The sequence below is a fragment of the Seriola aureovittata genome, chromosome 1, assembly GCF_021018895.1.
Source record: "Seriola aureovittata isolate HTS-2021-v1 ecotype China chromosome 1, ASM2101889v1, whole genome shotgun sequence".
In the NCBI taxonomy this organism is placed as follows: Eukaryota; Metazoa; Chordata; class Actinopteri; order Carangiformes; family Carangidae; genus Seriola; species Seriola aureovittata.
The window spans coordinates 15,526,250-15,543,498 of record NC_079364.1 but is presented as its reverse complement, the minus strand read 5'-3'; the positions used below and the strand labels follow the sequence as shown (position 1 = coordinate 15,543,498).

The 17,249-nt window shown below is 39.1% G+C and overlaps 2 protein-coding genes across 2 annotated transcripts; both read left to right on the top strand.

The window, feature by feature from the left end:
- The first annotated feature begins 160 nt into the window (after positions 1-160).
- adma (adrenomedullin a) lies at positions 161-2,701 on the top strand. Its single transcript, XM_056375795.1, has 4 exons — positions 161-313; positions 908-1,010; positions 1,122-1,247; positions 1,433-2,701. The coding sequence occupies exons 2-4, from the start codon at positions 916-918 to the stop codon at positions 1,734-1,736; spliced, it is 525 nt and encodes a 174-aa protein (XP_056231770.1). The 5' UTR covers positions 161-313; positions 908-915; the 3' UTR covers positions 1,737-2,701.
- An 8,052-nt stretch (positions 2,702-10,753) lies between these two features.
- On the top strand, positions 10,754-17,187 carry ampd3a (adenosine monophosphate deaminase 3a). The gene is made up of 14 exons (XM_056374733.1): positions 10,754-10,974; positions 11,127-11,307; positions 11,533-11,698; positions 11,780-11,999; positions 12,130-12,259; positions 12,463-12,657; positions 12,953-13,084; positions 13,167-13,330; positions 13,429-13,555; positions 14,186-14,349; positions 14,650-14,770; positions 15,947-16,120; positions 16,272-16,382; positions 16,489-17,187. Exons 1-14 carry the CDS (start codon positions 10,754-10,756, stop codon positions 16,654-16,656), a joined length of 2,274 nt encoding a protein of 757 aa, XP_056230708.1. The 3' UTR covers positions 16,657-17,187.
- Positions 17,188-17,249: the final 62 nt, after the last annotated feature.

Sequence of the window (17,249 nt, the reverse complement as noted above, 5' to 3'; positions counted from 1 at the left end):
AGATTTTATGAGAATTTTGAAACTTTGTTTGGGGCATAATTTATACAGAGTTGTGAAAAACTGTGTTGAGTACAGCAGTACAGCAGTAATGTAGTGGATGGGGTGGGGGAAAAGGATGAGAGACTGTGTGTCAGTCCGTGAGCCCCTCCCACCTCCTGTATAAAGGCTCACAGCCTGGTGTGTAGAGCTATTAGCAGAGTGACACAGCTGCCTTACAGAACTAGTGGCAATTTCAAGAAACCAGTGGAGTACTCTTTTATAGCTGATTCTACAAGAAGCTTTCTCATCCAACTGAATTATCAGAGAATTACAGGTATGTGCACTTTCTTGCTGTGATTTGCTCTTCTCCCAGCTGATGGCTTTATCCTTGCTTTTTTGAGGTCAGGGCACAAGTGTAGAGACAAGGACAGGTTATCTGTCTGGTTATATAAGCAGTTCAGCTCTTAATGTGTGCGTCTGTGGAATTGCCTTCAAGGTGTAAAGCATCTGACGGAGGCAGTACATCATATATTGTTTACTAGTTGCAGTTAATTGAGCTAAGTTTTGATGTGTTTAAGCCAGTTGAATGGCATTTTAGTTTTTGTTTGACTTTTGAGCGGAGCCTATTTTGAACCCCTCATTGGTAGACTGTGTCCTTCATGTTACTGGCCAGGGGCCCAAAGCATAGTTGTAGGTTTACTTAACCAGGCAAAATCTGACCTTAGCTTAACTTTTTAAATAAATGAATGATAAGTGCAAATAACTTGGCTTTTGGACTCTTGTGTAAGCAAGCACCAATGTGGCACTTAAGGGACTACTGTATCAGGGGGTTTTACATGCATAAAGCGACTGTAGGAAATTCATGCAGTTAAATATTAATTTCTAGAATAAATAAATAACTAAGAAAAACTGTATTTTCTCTCCACAGGATTCAAAATGAAATTCATCTTCCAGTCCTTCCTCTATTGCTGCCTGCTGGCGACAGTAGCACACTGTGTGGAACTTGAAGTGAATCCAGAGTTGAAAAAAAGGTGAGCCATTCATTCAATAATCAAAATGTTTTCATCTGTGACAGCAGTTACCTGTCTGTTGAATTATCTACCTAAGATCTAAGACTAATGGACTTTTTTCTCCTCTCCCAGGCTAAGCATATGGCTAAGGAGCAGATTGAGACGGGATCTTGACAGTGTATCAGTAGAGAACACAGCAGAGTCTGAGCACTTTGTCAGACCAGAGGATATCAGGGATACCCTGCTGCCACATTCCAGGTAAGACATTAACCATGCAATCCTGAAAAGCTACAAACTGTCTCCATTTGGTTATCCTATAATTTTTTGTGATTTAAGTGTGTTTTGCTTGTCATAGAAAGGGAATACATTATTTAAACTCCCAGACATTTAGAAATCACAAATGAACAGCAAAGATTAATGTCCTCTCTTCCTCTGGTCTCCAGCACTGACATCAATATCCGAACCAAGAGGTCGAAAAACTCCTCCAACCCGTCAAGAAGACAAGGTTGTTCACTGGGCACCTGCACGGTGCACGACCTGGCACACCGCCTGCACCAGCTCAATAACAGGTTGAAGATTGGGAGTGCCCCTGTTGACAAGATCAGCCCGCAAGGATACGGCCGGAGGCGTCGATCTGTCCCGGCACACATGCTCACACTGAGGCTGGAGCAGGACAGGCTGAGACCCAATTGGAGAATAACTGACTCACAAGTTCACAAGCTTGAGGCTCTCCTCAGACGGACTTGAACAAGGAGTTGAGAACAAAAGCAAGAGAGTAGCTGAGAGTTAGTGTCCTCTCTGCTCTGCTCTAAAATTCTCCAAATGCCTCAGACTCCTGCCAAGTATTCTCCAGCACATTTTTTCCAGGCATGAGGACTGAGTCAGAGCAAGACTGGCTGCACTGAGTTTCTCTAGAGGCTGAGACTTGCAGCTCAGAGATGTAGAGCGTGCAAACAACTGCAGCTAGCTTACAGACACTGGATGGCACAGCGTGGAGAAAACTACAGGTGCTGCTCTCTGCTTGGCAGAGGGAAAGGAAGAGTGCTAATACCTGGCAAAGTGCACACATCCTCTGGCTTAAAGAGGGAACTCTCTTCAAACATTCTGGGACTTTATACACTTATTCCTCAAGGCCAGGACTTTGATAAGTGCTATCCTCTAAGGATTATACCAACATGTTCCAAACTGTCAAACTGTCAGTACTTGTCTGCACTTTTCCATTTGGACTTTAAGTCAAATGAATCATCAGGAAAAGACATCTTCATCACAATGCCAAACGGGAAGATAGGCTACAGTGCTCTGAAGCTCTCAGTTTATATAAAGTTTTGGACACTGTATAAGGGAAAATGCCTTTTTTGATTCTGTGAGATATGTACCAGTCCACAATGGATTGAAATATACTTGAAATTGTCATTGTTTGTACAAAACATGTGCAATCTATATTTGTTTTTATTGCAGGTATATGTATATAAGAAATTCTTTTATTTAAATATTATATAGAGGTTACATTTAAGTACTTATGCAGATAGAACTATTTTTGTACAGGAAGAAATATATATGGGCATTGTAGCTATTTGTCATTATTCTTTTGCAAACTGTGGTTAAAGGATATCTGTTTTATAGGTATATTATATATTTGTAAATATGTTCTATTTTATTTGTGTCAAAGCAATAACAATGTCATTCAATAAACATTTTGCATACAAAATCTAGATCTTGTCCAGACCCCCTTTTCTCCTGGATCTTGTAAACTGAAAGTGGCAGTCTATTGTCTAGGGTGCACAGCTACACAGACACAGAGCACCTGGTCTCTGTTAAGTGATTACAGGGTCTCATTAGAGCCTCCCCTCCTCTCACTACATTCCCCTAGTTATGATGCCCCCCTTCCCTTCAAAAAAAAAAAAAAAAAGGGGGCAGACAGGGTGCCAGGCACATTCCTGCTTGGTTCAGCTCATATTTGTTGGCTCACCCCACACCACAGAGCAGCCCTAAAGCCATCAGAGGAGGCTGAGGCTTTAGTTCCATCTGTGTTCAATGGTAGATGATTGGGACATGAGAAGACCGATGCAGGGGGTTCCGGTCCAACATTCCTGTGAGAGCATCACAAAAACTGTTCCAACAAAGCACTGACCTTCACATTCAAACATTCAAACAGCCCCCAAGACTGAACGGCACTGAAAGGCCAGAGCCTATTTACTTGACACATTATCACCCCTTGTTTGACATTTTCAGGGAGTTCAGACTACACCACCTAAGACATATACAGTATATTACAGATTTCTCTTTTGGCTATCTGCTTTTACTCAGAGCAGTACCAGAAAGCAAAGGGTTCAACTGTCTACATGTGCGTTTGCCATTTGGAAATGTTGTAGTGGGGAAAAAGGTGGGATGAACACTACACAGTGATGGACCATGAGAACCCACAAAGAATAGCCCAGAAGGTGAGAACATGGCATCTTATCCTCTGGCTTTGCTCATTCTCTACTCTAAAAAAATTCACGGTGCAGTATACATTGTATCACGTATACAGTTTTATGACAATAGATTAAAAATTTACTGAATGATATAAAGACGAACTAAGGGGATCCTTAGAGAAAGATATTCTTTGCCACAAGCAAGGCTATCAGCCTATCACTTCATATCTACTGTGATAATTAGTAATTAGAAATATTGAATGCAGACGGTTTCTGCTTTTGTTTGAATTTGATTTCATTGTGAGCAGGTTAAGTAGAAACAAAGTGAGGGTCGAAACTCTAATTGTATGTTTTCTCCTGCCATCTAGTGAGACTGGATGGGTAAAACTCCAGAATAGTGTTTTTTGGAAGTTCTTGGTATTATTCATCAGACAGCTGACTTCAAATAAAGTTTTTTTATTAGTAAGTGGGAACAATGATGAGGTGAGAACTGTGATTATCCCTTGAATTATATTGTTTCACTCAGCAAAGCATATAGAACTGTGACATCTTCCAAAAAAAGATATCATAAATAATGAGTAGTTTTAAGTTTACTTTCATCTTAATAAAGTAAAATAAATCATGTGCATGAGACATATAAAAGCTGCATGCCCCTGCTCTTGCTTTACTACTGTTTGCTTGAAACCAGTTATTTTGCATTGAGGGATTTATAATTTAATAAAATTTGATTTAAATTAAAATAGCATACAATGTCACTTTAATCACTTAAAAAAAAGATGTTTATTTTTGGGGTTTCAGTTTTTATTTTTGTATTTTAAATCTAGTCCTGAAAAATAACCTACTGCTAAATGAAATCAGAACAACTACCACTTGTGAATTAGACAATACCTGCTCCACAAGTGACTGAATGACATGAGGCCATTGACAAATACTGTCAAGAACCTAAAACAAAGCAAATGTGCCATCTAGTGGCTGATCAGCTTTCCTTTTAACCTACATTTTGAATGGGAATTTAGTTTCTACACAACCCTTATGGTAAAAAAAAGAAGTACAGTCTCTTCTTCAGTAAGCCATGATGGCCGTGACGTGATAATAGCATCAAGAAACTTATCAGTGTAGGTCAACTGGTAAAAAATAATACCCAGTTTCAAGGACTTACTGTATGCTAAGCCCCAAGTCTTATTTTTTCTGCTGCTGTGTTCACACCTACTGACAGTATTATTTTTTTTCTTCCAGCAGAATGTTGCTTAGATAACTCACCATTTCAACTTTATTGTCCAAAATGTTATTGATTGAAAAAAGACTGTCTGGAGTCACTGGAAAACAACCATCAGGAACTCTTATTTAATAAGATCACCTACTTACAATGTGGCACTGTCATTGACAGACTGTTTAGTTATTACAACATTACAGAGGAGAGGAGAAGAGAGGAGGGGATTAATCAGTCTACCATTTCTGCTGTCAATCAAAATGATACAGTCCCAGGGCAAAAAGTCAGTCCTCTAAAGCCAACTCTAAAAGTACCCTGATAACCTGAGTTGAGAGGATTAGCCTCATAATCTCAAACACGGGCTAAATCAGGGACTATGGGCCCCTGCTGTTTATGACCACAGCAGTAAATCTGGGTCCTCTTCTAAGGCTGAGTGAAGACTTCACACATGCTGCACTACACGACTCATTCTGAAAAGGTATGAGTGACAGTGCTTAGATCTGGCTGTGAAAGCCTACCCACAGATAGATGTTACCAGTAGTACAGACAGGTTAGAGTTTTCTGTTTCTTTGCAACATACACAGAATACATGCGCTAATACAGACACTTACTCTTGCCATGATGTACACCGATCAAGTATGTCTGGGTCAGCGTACTGTGTCGTAGTTGAGGACCTGTAATGAAAGAGACAGAAGTGAGAGCAGGGTTTTTAAGCTTTGTCACAAATAAGTCTGTCAGTCATGTACATTCAGTGTTTATCTAATCAAAAGGGCACCTTATATTGCTGTTAATACTTGCTGGTCTGATCTCAGCAAAATGTCCTGCAAACGAGCAATAACAATGAATGACTACATCCACAAGAGGATATAATTTGTCTCTAAGTAAGAAGAGAGTAAACGGGGAAAACATTGATATTTTACATACTCCCCTATTTTGAACATAATTCCCAACATATCACTTTGTACTGAAAAAGTAGTTAGTTAACAGCACCACAGTTAAAGCACCACAAAGGCTGACTTCAGCCTTTGTTCAGCTCTTTGTACTTGTCTTTGTACAAAGCTTCAGCAATGAAAGAGTTAAGGATGGAGTGATGTGCACTGCAGGGTGGAGAATGAGATATCATATACTCTAGCCACAACAAAAGCACAGCATGACTTAGGTGTTTCTCTGAGGCAACTTGCACAGTTTATACACACCTCAGAGACAGCAGAGCCTGACAAGGTGAGTGGACTTATTTGACATATTAGTCTAGGACCAGTGATGACCATTGATAATTGACAATGGAAGGCAAACTTGATGTATCTTTCTATGCCTTCAAAATCTCCTTTTTTGATTTTTAGTTATATTTATTTTCTACAGTATGTGAGAATTTTTAACTGATAACTGTTTATTGATATCCAAACCTATTCATCAGTGCTATAAAAAAAAACTACAAATGGAAATGTGACAAGTATTTCAGAATAGCCGTAAGGGATGCTGCTTTGTGTGCATGGTTAGTGCACTTCCTTTGCTGTTCTTCATTCTTCTCCAGGCCCTGGCCACTGAGAAAGATGAGAAGAGGCGACACGCCTCTTTTAAAGCAGCAGTCAAGTCCTTGCTTGGGAAAGAGTGAGCTTCTCTACATTCCCTCTCTCATTATATCTATCTCTGTAATGTGGTAAATGGCGTTCTCTTGTGTGGTTCACCTCTCTTAGATAGGACTTTGACAAGAGCCGAGTTGGTGGCTCAGCCAATAATGGTAGTGAGGTGTCTGAGAAATACAAAAAAGACAAGATAAAGCCAGCTAAGTATAGCAAGCTGGGTCGAGATGGGGCTATGAGTGGTCCAGTAATGACCTCCGGAAGCCTCCTATGGGATTTACACAGTGAATGGAAAATAAAGAATGATGATCCTTATTCCTCAGAGCAAGTGTGGAGATGATATATGGTCAACTCCACATTTCCACATTTACAGTACATTTAAGCAGACAAACACAAGGGCGCACCAACCCACATTAGCACAGTCCAGAGTGAGCACCATTAAGATACACCCCACATTAGTGTCTAATAAGGTTTTCTGCAAAGCTACACCGTAACACTGTTTCTCAGTCAGATCGGATGCTTCCTATACCAGACAGGTTGATCAATAACACTGAATAAAATACTTTATCTCCTGCCTTATTAGGGTGCTGAGTTGGATAGTCCCCACTATAGACTGAAAGGCATTTTTATTATTTAAGGATTGATTGATTGATTGATTGATTGATTGATTGATTGATTGATTGATTGATTGATTGATTGATTGATTGATCACTCTGCAGTGGTGGGATGGGAATGACCAAGCCCCTTGTTGTATTTTTTCTGAAATATTATCACATTACAAATATTGTGGATTGATAAAATTATTAAAGGATCCATTCCTTAAATGTGAAAACTGCAAGTCTAAAGGAAATAAACATCATTGTGCATTGACAGCCACATGTGTTACAAGAAATTAAACAATGAATGAGTAGTACCCTCTCCTGGCTAATTCAAGCTTGCAGAGATGCAGCATGTGCTGTATCTGTTGACTGTCTGCCATATTGTTGTTATACTTCAAGGAACCTGATCGCCTGTGCATCACAAGCAGATATAACACACTGTTGTTGAGCTGAATTGTTGAAGCTCTGAGACTGTTTTAGATTTGAAAATAAAAATGATACATTTTATTTCATTCATAGTCAATAAATTCATGAATTCCCTGGGAAATCAGGGGCAAGTGATGCACTATAAAATTTGTCACAGATTCTGATCTAGGCCATCCATATTCTGCTACTTATCAGAGTCCAGGTCATGGTGGGAACGGGCTAAGCGTGGCCATTGTTTATTATATGCTGGTTAACATTAGCAGAAACCATAAGTGAAGTGATAAGAGTGATTATGTGATTAAGATTATTTTATCATACTGACTACTAAAGGAGTCTTTTCACTACTGACATAAAGGATTGGTCTGGTCACTTGGTTATAAATAGCTGGGTAGTGACAGAGAGTACGAACACATTATGCAGCTCTGCATCATATACAGATATCAAATGTGAGATGGGGTCAGTTGTCTTTGGTATCACACAAATCTCAGTTGCAATCTGAGAGTGTAAAGCCTAATGTCTTCTGAGGGCAGTTATTTGTTTAAAGAATGACTTTGTCAGAACCCCACAGCAGTATTATGTATTTTCAGATGTCCAGGGACTAAACCAAGATCAGAGCCCAGATAAATACAGTGCTAATAAGCGAGAGAACAGTGATAAATGGGGAAATGTCCTGATTGTTTTCAGACTGCCTGCCTTAAGTATTTTAGAAAATTATCGCAGCAGCGCCGACTCCCTGGATGTGATACCTCTTTGTCAGAGAAATAGCGCGTAGTCTCGTTTCTTCTCTTCATCTCTATGTGCGCACACTGCACAGTAAGTAAGTGCAAGAGTGAGCAACAGAGTGCTTGTGTGTTTGTGTCTAAGTATGTGTGTGTCTGAGAGACACAGGACGAGATAGAGAGAGAGAAAAATAGAGCAGCAGGCTCTGTCTCCTCTGAGTGAGGCCCTCTCTTTGTTGACAGCCAGTTTTGACATATTCTCAGGATTAGTGGCTCTGTCAACATGATGCCTGGCGCCTTAAAATAGAGAGAGATGGGCAGTCAGGAAAACAAAACTGAGGTTGTGTGCCACCATAGACTCATAGATTGACTGAGTATGACCCAGATAGATGCAGACAGAATCCATTAAGGTACCACTGGGCTTCACTGACTAGGACTTGAGAGGACAGCACCCCCAGATATGGCTATGAGTGGCACTGAAGGTAAGCGCAGAACTGATGAGAGGCATACTGTATAACTGTAATACAAAATGGCTATAAACTCAAGTAACACTATAGGTTATTCTCTGGATCACTGCACATCTGCTATAATTCAAGGCACATAGAGGTCAACAGAGAAGGGTCTGAGGCGCGGCCTCTCAGACACTCAAAACTAAAGACAGCATTTGTATTGTCCACAAAATGTCAGAAAATAGTGAAAAATGCCTGTTATAATTTTCCTGCCTCCACATTGATGTCTTCAAATGTCTTTAATTTGGCCAACAGTCCAAAACTCAGTAGTTTACTGCCAAGTATAAAAAAGAAAAACATCAAATTCTAACATTTGAGAAGCTGGAACCATTAAATGTTTTACTATTTTACCTAAAAATGATCATTTGATTTTCAACATAGTTGTCTTTTAATTTTCTGTCCTCTATCATTCAGCTAATCGATGGTGTTCTAGTCTGAAAAACCTTAAGAACATTTTCTGAAAGTAATTCTGACTTGATTTTTTCTTACCCTAACACCTGTCATTTTTTTTAAATTTACAAAAAATGTTCACAACACTTTTTAAAAGTCGTTCATGACGACACATTCTCGGCATTTATTGTCATGGCAACAGCCTAGGACTGATAAAAGCAGAGATGTACAAGGAAAGTCAGGGAAAACAGAAATTTATAACAACTTAGTGTAATAACGACTAAGGCTACGAGAGTGGCTTCTTTCTTCTGCTAAATACAGTCTCAAAAATTAAGATTTTATACAAACCTAGTACTTGATGAAGCGGAAGCAGCTCGGGCAGGATGATTAAAGGTGGTGGAAAGGACAGGCGAGGTTAGTAGCTAGCAACAATAAAATTATGATTTTAGCGTAATGGTAACTGCGTAAGTTTAACCTAACTGGCTAGCAAGTGGGTTGGTTCAAAACTACACCTAACTATCCTCATATCTATGACTTGAAACCGCTGCAGTTGATAAACCAGAATAAGTAAACCGGTAACTTTGATGTCAGGATCCTCCAAATTTCAGCCGTGGTGTCAAGTAATTGTGTTATATATATATGTATATGTATATATATATATTTATTTCTCAAGGAATTATTAGGCAATTTGCAACTAGTTCCCCTTCAATTAGGATACTGAATGCATAATTCACTTCTATGTAGTCCTCACATTTAATTTAATTTTACTTTACTTTGTACATTTTTAACTTTACTTTTTTGTTTTATTTTTACTGTATGAATGTATTTTAAATAATTTAATTTGCTGATTTTGTGTTCCACCAGCTGCTTGTCCTTGCTCTGCAAAATAAATGAATAAATAATAGGAAAAAACAAACAAAATCAATGGGCAGAACAAATTGACAAACATCTAAACATTCTGTGTGTTTGCAACTGACTATGAAAAGCGAGAAAAAAGAAAGTATTTGTTTCATAGAAGTTCTGGGTGTATAATGATCAGACGGTTAATAATTCATAAGGCCATCATTTCCAGATCAATACAGCTTTATGATCCTCTCCCTTTTCACAGTGTACATGTGGTGCCATTAAGCTCCACAGCAGCGCTGATGCACACAGCTGTTGTCAGGATAGTGTTGTGTGTCCGGAATGATAAGCTTCCTGGAAGCACCCTGGCAGAGCGGAAAATTGGCTTACATGACACCACATAGCGTGGCCTTTCTCTGTTGTTGCTTCAGCACTCCAATGAACTGCACCCTGTATCACTGAGGATATCAACAAGACACTATCAGTTCATTCAGGTTATCTCCTCACAGAAATAGACAGTTCTTTATTTGACATAGGTGCTGCCCTGTATGGGTCTGTGATCCTGGTGAATGACTGTAAACAGATGGACTGTTTCCACAATGACATACTGTTGATAAGGGCTAAATTGGAATTAATGACATTAATTGTATTAAGGGTAAATAAAGTAAGTAAACTATAAAGTAGTGGGTGAGTAGTGTCATGAATCTTTAATTATATAGCTTCATCCATTTTATCAGTATGGACTGTAATGATCTCCTGTTTGTGTAGGATCCATACTGACTACCTGAAAATCTTGTGTGCTGATTTATTTGTGGCACCACAAATGTCACTGTTACTTGAGCCAACATGAACAATTCGCACAGAGCTCTTCAGGTGGTGATACTATACAGCAGTTAGCTCTTGAATGTTTTGCACCAAAACCCTCACACAGGTAGATCTGCTTGTTTACAAAACAGCACAAACTAGTCAGCGTGGTAAAGTTCAGTTGAAAGAGGCAGGTCATCTTTCCTGTATCCTATGAATACATGTTATTGTCACCAGCTATTTCATTGCAGCTTCTACCATCTTGCAGACATGCCTCGCCAGTTCCCGAAGGTAACTCTGAGTGAGGCAGAGGAGGAGACTCAGCTGCTAGCAGAGAAAGTATATGCATCTGCGTTAAAGGAAGAAGACAACAAGGATGCCTTATCAATGTTTACCGTGCCAGAGGACTGCCCGATTGGCCTCCAGCAAGCAATGGAACATGAACTGCTTAAGGAGCTGGCAGAGCAACAGTCAGAGGAGACTACCAAGAGGTAGGTCCTGCTATGGCTTAGGCACCAAATCACAAAGTCCTCTGACTGTCTACGATCAGATCAATGTCACAAATATTCCTAAAACAAATAAGAAAACCTTAATGAACATTCGGGGTAGTTATTTCCATTTATAATAATGACTAATTTTGCAGGAAGAAAAGCTTGAAGATGATTCGTTCCCAGTCAATGTCCCTGCAGATTCCAATGAATACAGATTGGACGCGGTCAGTAGCTGTTACACCGTTCTTGTCCCCCAGCTCCACCTGTTCATCAGTGCCAGAAAACTGCCCTGATTACCAGAGGGTCACAATAAGTGGGGATTACTGTGCTGGAGTAAGTACTATAAACAGTAGCATTAACTGGTCATGATTAGTTAAATTATACAATGCTTTCACAGCTAAACATGTTGCATGTTTGCTTATTGTTGCCATCTGATTATTGTCATGTTCACAGATTTAAAAAAAAAAAAAAAGCTGAAAATATTCATACAATTACCAAATAGCTTAGATAAGACAACACTTTACCTAAGAATTTGTGTCATGTCGATTTCCCATTTAGATCACTGTGGAGGACTATGAACAGGCAGCCAGAAGTCTGTTTAAGGCCCTGCTTATTCGTGAGAAATACTCAAAGCTAGCCTATCATAGATTCTGCAGAACCACAGCCCATTTCCTCCGCAGAGCTGAGAGCATGAGATGGAGCGAGGAAGATGAAGTTCTACCAGGTTCGAAGCGTTTTAAGCTACACTAACTGATGTTTTATTCCGATTTATATGACAGTGACAGAACAATGTTGTGGCCTCCAGATATGTGCCCATGTCCATCAGACAGGGATGATCCCTACAGCATGGAGAACATCCCTGAGAACCTGAACTATGAACTGAAAATGAAGGACGGAATAGTGAATGTGTATGACAATGCAGAGGCTCTGCGGGAAAACAATCCCCATGACCTTCCTTACCCAGACTTGGAGACTTTTGCCATAGACCTCAGTCATGTATTGGCAATGATTGCAGATGGACCAACGTAAGTTGCCGAAACAAAAAGACGCTGCAGCTATGCTGGTTGCAAAACTGGCTCTTTCTACTTATGTAGCACTTAATGACACTTGTCAGAGTTGTGGAGTATATAAACTGAGGGCCACTCTAATTTTCAGGAAGACCTACTGTCACAGACGACTAAATTTCTTGAGTTCGAAGTTCTACCTCCATGAGATGTTGAATGAGATGGCTGAGCTAAAGGAACTGAAAAGTGTGCCGCACAGAGATTTCTACAATGTTAGGAAGGTTAGTAGTCTATCTACAGGTGTTGTAAAGTGTGTGCATTCCAATAAAGTATCCTAAATGTTGCATCAAGAAAGAAAACAAAGAAAACATTTAAACATATGATGCCTGGGCATACTGTCACAAAGAGAAAAAAAAATTCATATGTGCATTTAAAAACACTCAGCGTGTCCAGTAGACTAAATTTATTGCCCCTTTTTTCTCAGGTGGACACACATATTCATGCAGCTGCCTGCATGTCTCAGAAACACCTGCTGACCTTCATCCAGAAAACATATAAGACTGATGCAGACCATGTGGTTTTGGAAAAGGCTGGACAAAAGATGACTCTAAAGCAGGTTTTCCACAGCCTCAATAAGGACCCCTATGACCTTACTGTGGACTCCCTGGATGTACATGCTGTAAGAACAGAAGAAAATGTCACTATGAGTTAGCATTATGTTTTCATAAAATGTTGTGCTGTGTGTTGATTTTTAGAAATGGTGAGTAAAATTATTAACCCCTCTTAATTTTGCCAGAATGTGGCAGCAAACAACTTATTGTGTCACTGTCAAAGAAGAAATGCATAGACATTTCATGTAAAAAATCTCTCTTACTAAAATCTTAATCTTACAGGTGAATACCCGTAGCACTTTGTCATGACCAACCATTCTGGGTTCACAATTATGCTTTTTAATTTATGCATTTTATTCACAGGGGAGACAAACTTTCCACCGGTTTGATAAGTTCAATTCAAAATATAACCCAGTGGGAGCCAGTGAACTCAGAGAAATCTTCCTGAAAACAGACAACCTCATTAATGGAGACTATTTTGCTCGTATCATAAAGGTATCATATCACATAATCCTACATTTGAAGTCAGAAATGATGCAGAGACAATTTTGCACACTCTCCTTCTCACCTTTAATAGGAAGTGGCCCATGACCTGGAGGAGAGTAAGTATCAGCATGCAGAGCCGCGCCTGTCCATCTACGGACGCTCTCCAGAGGAGTGGGACAGTCTGTCTAAGTGGTTCATTCATCACAAAGTGCACTCTCCAAACATGAGGTGGATCATTCAAGTGCCCAGAATATAGTGAGTGCCACAGCCTTAGGTAAAAATTCAAGTTTCTAATTTCAAAGAAATTTCTTGAAATATGAAATCTGGAAATTCCCTAAATATATGTTTTTCAGTGACATTTTCAAGTTGAAGAAGCTGGTACCTAATTTTGCCAAGATGCTGGAGAACATATTCCTTCCTCTGTTTGAGGCCACTGTAAACCCACAGAAGCACAAAGAACTTCATGTTTTCCTCAAATATGTAAGATGTTGTACTTTTTTTCAGGTATTAGGAGTAAAGTGTTTAATAAATTATGGGCATAAACTTGTAAATCATGCCTTTAAATTATTAAGTGGTGTTGACAAAAGTAGGGATTAGTTTCCTCAAGTTTATAATTTATGCCTAATTACTCTTCTACCTAATTACCTTACTGTAATGAATTTGTGAAGGGTAACACTTTACATTAACTTTAAATTTAGTATTCATATGTAGTATATGAATGTTTGACCATACACTATAATGAAGTGTTATGTGAAGTGTTGGTGATGTATTGTATTTGTCAACAACTATAACTGACACCCATAAGCGGAGGCTGGTGTATAAACACATAATGACTGACAGTGTAGTATAACACAGATTAAATATTTCTAAATGTGTTACCTTGTGGGAATTTATTTGGTATGTATGTATGTATATATGAGGATATAATGAAAAAAATCAAGGCTATTAGTTAGTAGTTTGGGTTAAGAAATGAAGCAATTAATGGGGAAGAATGATCACTTTGATGGAACTAATTACTAATATTTGTGATATCATCATAAATACATCTGCCAGACCTCATAAACCATCATGATAGTAAATGACTGCTTTTATTTTTTTCTGTGTGTTCAGGTGTCAGGCTTTGACAGCGTGGACGATGAGTCCAAACACAGTGATCACATGTTCTCCTTCAGGAGCCCAAAGCCAGAACAGTGGACTGCAGATAATAACCCTCCCTACAGCTACTACATCTTCCACATGTATGCAAACATCATGGTCCTCAACAACCTCAGAAAGTAAGAGCTAATGCCTCCTTCCTTCTTCAGAATACACACCTCATTAAAGGAGAGTGTTTTTGACAAATATAGCTCCTTACGGCCTTAGAGCTCTCAGGAAAGAGAAATTAATTAATCGTTGGGCAGAAAAAAGCTTTCAATTACTGAACTACCGAACAATCATAGCTGATGAGAGCAACTTCATCATCTCAATATAAAATGCACCTGATATATATTAATTAATACAAGGATGAACAGAATTACACAATCTTCGATTTGCTAATTGATTGATGTGTTTATGTCTTTGTGTGTCCTCTGTAGAGAGCGTGGACTGAGCACTTTCCAGTTCCGTCCCCACTGCGGAGAAGCTGGATCAATCACTCATTTGGTCTCTGCTTTCGTCACCACTGACAACATCTCACATGGACTCAACTTGAAGAAGGTACTTTAGATTTGTTGACAGGGCCAACCATTTACAAGGATCATAAAGTAATCCTTCTCAAGCCAGGGAGAAACCAGTATCTACTCCTGGACACAGACCTAGGAGCTCCCAGATGCCTGAAGGTTGTCTTACTAAATTAAGATAAAAAGAGATAGTGTTGCTTTTACATCACTCATCGCACCAAGTCCAAATCCACCCTCACACTCGTCTTAGCTGGAGGAGTTCATGTCCTCTCTGCAATTGAATAAAATGTAGTTACTGAGAATCTCCACTGATAACTACAACTATGATATTCTGTATTCTGTAATTGCTTATGTTACCGCCCTTAACTCAATTTAATAATCATTAAATGAGCTAGACTATTTTTATTTCCAACAATTGTTTTGGGTGGAGTACAGAGCGACAACAATATAAAACAAATTTGTTATGCCATTGTTGTTATTATATAACTCCCTCTTTGTTTTTTAGTCTGATTTGTTTCGATGTCTCTTTACTTTAGACAGAAAGGCAACATAATCAACGCTCAAATTAACTTTTCGTCCTTTGGACTGTTTTGAAGTGTTTGATGGATTGAGTTTTATAGCTTGTGTATCCAAAATGTCCTGCAGACTCCTCACTTGTATAGTTGTGGTTTATTTTTGTGGAACAGCTGAAAATTTGAGAACTCTAGGAGAGGGAGCGGAAATTGGATGTTTTGAATTTCCAGTGGATGTACAGTATGTTCCAACAACAGAGCCTAGAAAGTGAATCCCAAAGAAATAATAATTTATCACAGTGACTCCCTGATAATGCTGTTCAACCCAAACTGCAAAGATCTACAGTATTTTGGTCATTTTGTCCAGTCTGGTAGTGAGATTCTTATTTCCTTGTTATTTGTGTAACTTATTCACTACAATTGCAATGATCCAACAGTATCTCACTGTATCTAAGACTGGACAATGTGGATAAAGGACTACAAATTGTAGCATATATAGGCCTAGTATTACACAGTATGAGCAGTAGCATTGAAATATCTGAAAAATTCATTATGGAAGAAAACATGCTTGTAAAATGTACATCAAACAGCAGCAGAGCTTTATCCCTCTCTGTGTACTGTGTGTGTACAATACGTTTTTGTCTGAGTGTAAAGTAGTATTTATTGTAGTACTTATTGTTTTAAACTTCCTGTTCCTTCAGAGCCCTGTGTTGCAGTACCTGTACTACCTGGCCCAGGTGCCAATCGCAATGTCTCCACTCAGCAACAACAGTCTGTTCCTGGAATACTCCAAAAATCCTCTCAGAGAGTTCCTGCACAAAGGCCTGTGTGTCTCCTTGTCCACAGATGATCCCATGCAGTTCCACTACACCAAGGTAAACAGAATTAATACAGGAATATACAGGAAATATAGTGACTTCTAGGCTGCTGTGCAGTATATCCGAATCACTGTATGATCATCGTACTATATGTAAGTTCTGCGGTGTAAATAATTTCTTATTTCTTGTTTGTGTGCCCTGATTCTAGGAACCACTGATGGAGGAGTACGCCATAGCTGCTCAGTTGTGGAAGCTCAGCACTTGTGATGTGTGTGAAATAGCCAGGAACAGTGTGCTGCAAAGTGGACTGTCTCACCAGGTACAGTGACACTTTCAAATCCACAGGCAGAGCCACATGTCCATTACGTTTAATCAACATTGGTCCAATTTGTCTCCCAACAATTTAATTTATTGTTTATTTACAGGAAAAGATGCACTTCTTAGGAGTGAACTATCTAAAAGATGGACCTGAAGGAAACGATATCCGTCGGACCAATGTCGCCCAGATCCGCATGGCCTACAGACACGAGACACTGTGCAATGAACTTAGCTTCATAGTCGATGCTGTGAAGTCTGATCTGGTGAATGAGTAAAATGGACCTCACATTAGATTGAATCCAAGCATGCTGAGCTCCCAGTTACCGCCATTTACTTTTAGCTTGAAAATTGGCACTGAGTGACCATATTGATTAAACAAAGACAAATGAGAAGAGAAAATTAGCTGCTCACATATTCATAACAAAGGAGATTGGTAAAGTGAAGATGCATGACTTGGATGACTGATAGCACTTTGGTTCTCAAAGGGTCGAGAGCTCGATGTGTAAAGCAGAATTACACGTTTGTCATCACACAAACCCACTATGTATAAACAACTGTACCTTACACTCCATTTTGTGGTAGGGGTATGTCATAGAAACTGTTTGAAAGTTTTTCAGGTACTGTATACACTGCACATCAGACATACGAACACTTGAGAGCTTTGCACAATGTTAGTTCAGACAACTCTGACAACTGATGGAGGATGTCTGGGACATTTCCTCTGTCTCTCCCTAAATAGCTTGTTTCAAGAGGTTTCAGTGATTTTTTTCTTTGGGAAAGATATTGACATAAGAAAGATTAAGAAGATACCTGAGCTTGTAATGATAGGCTTTTTAAAAAACAGTTGTAGCAAAGTATCTTTTACATG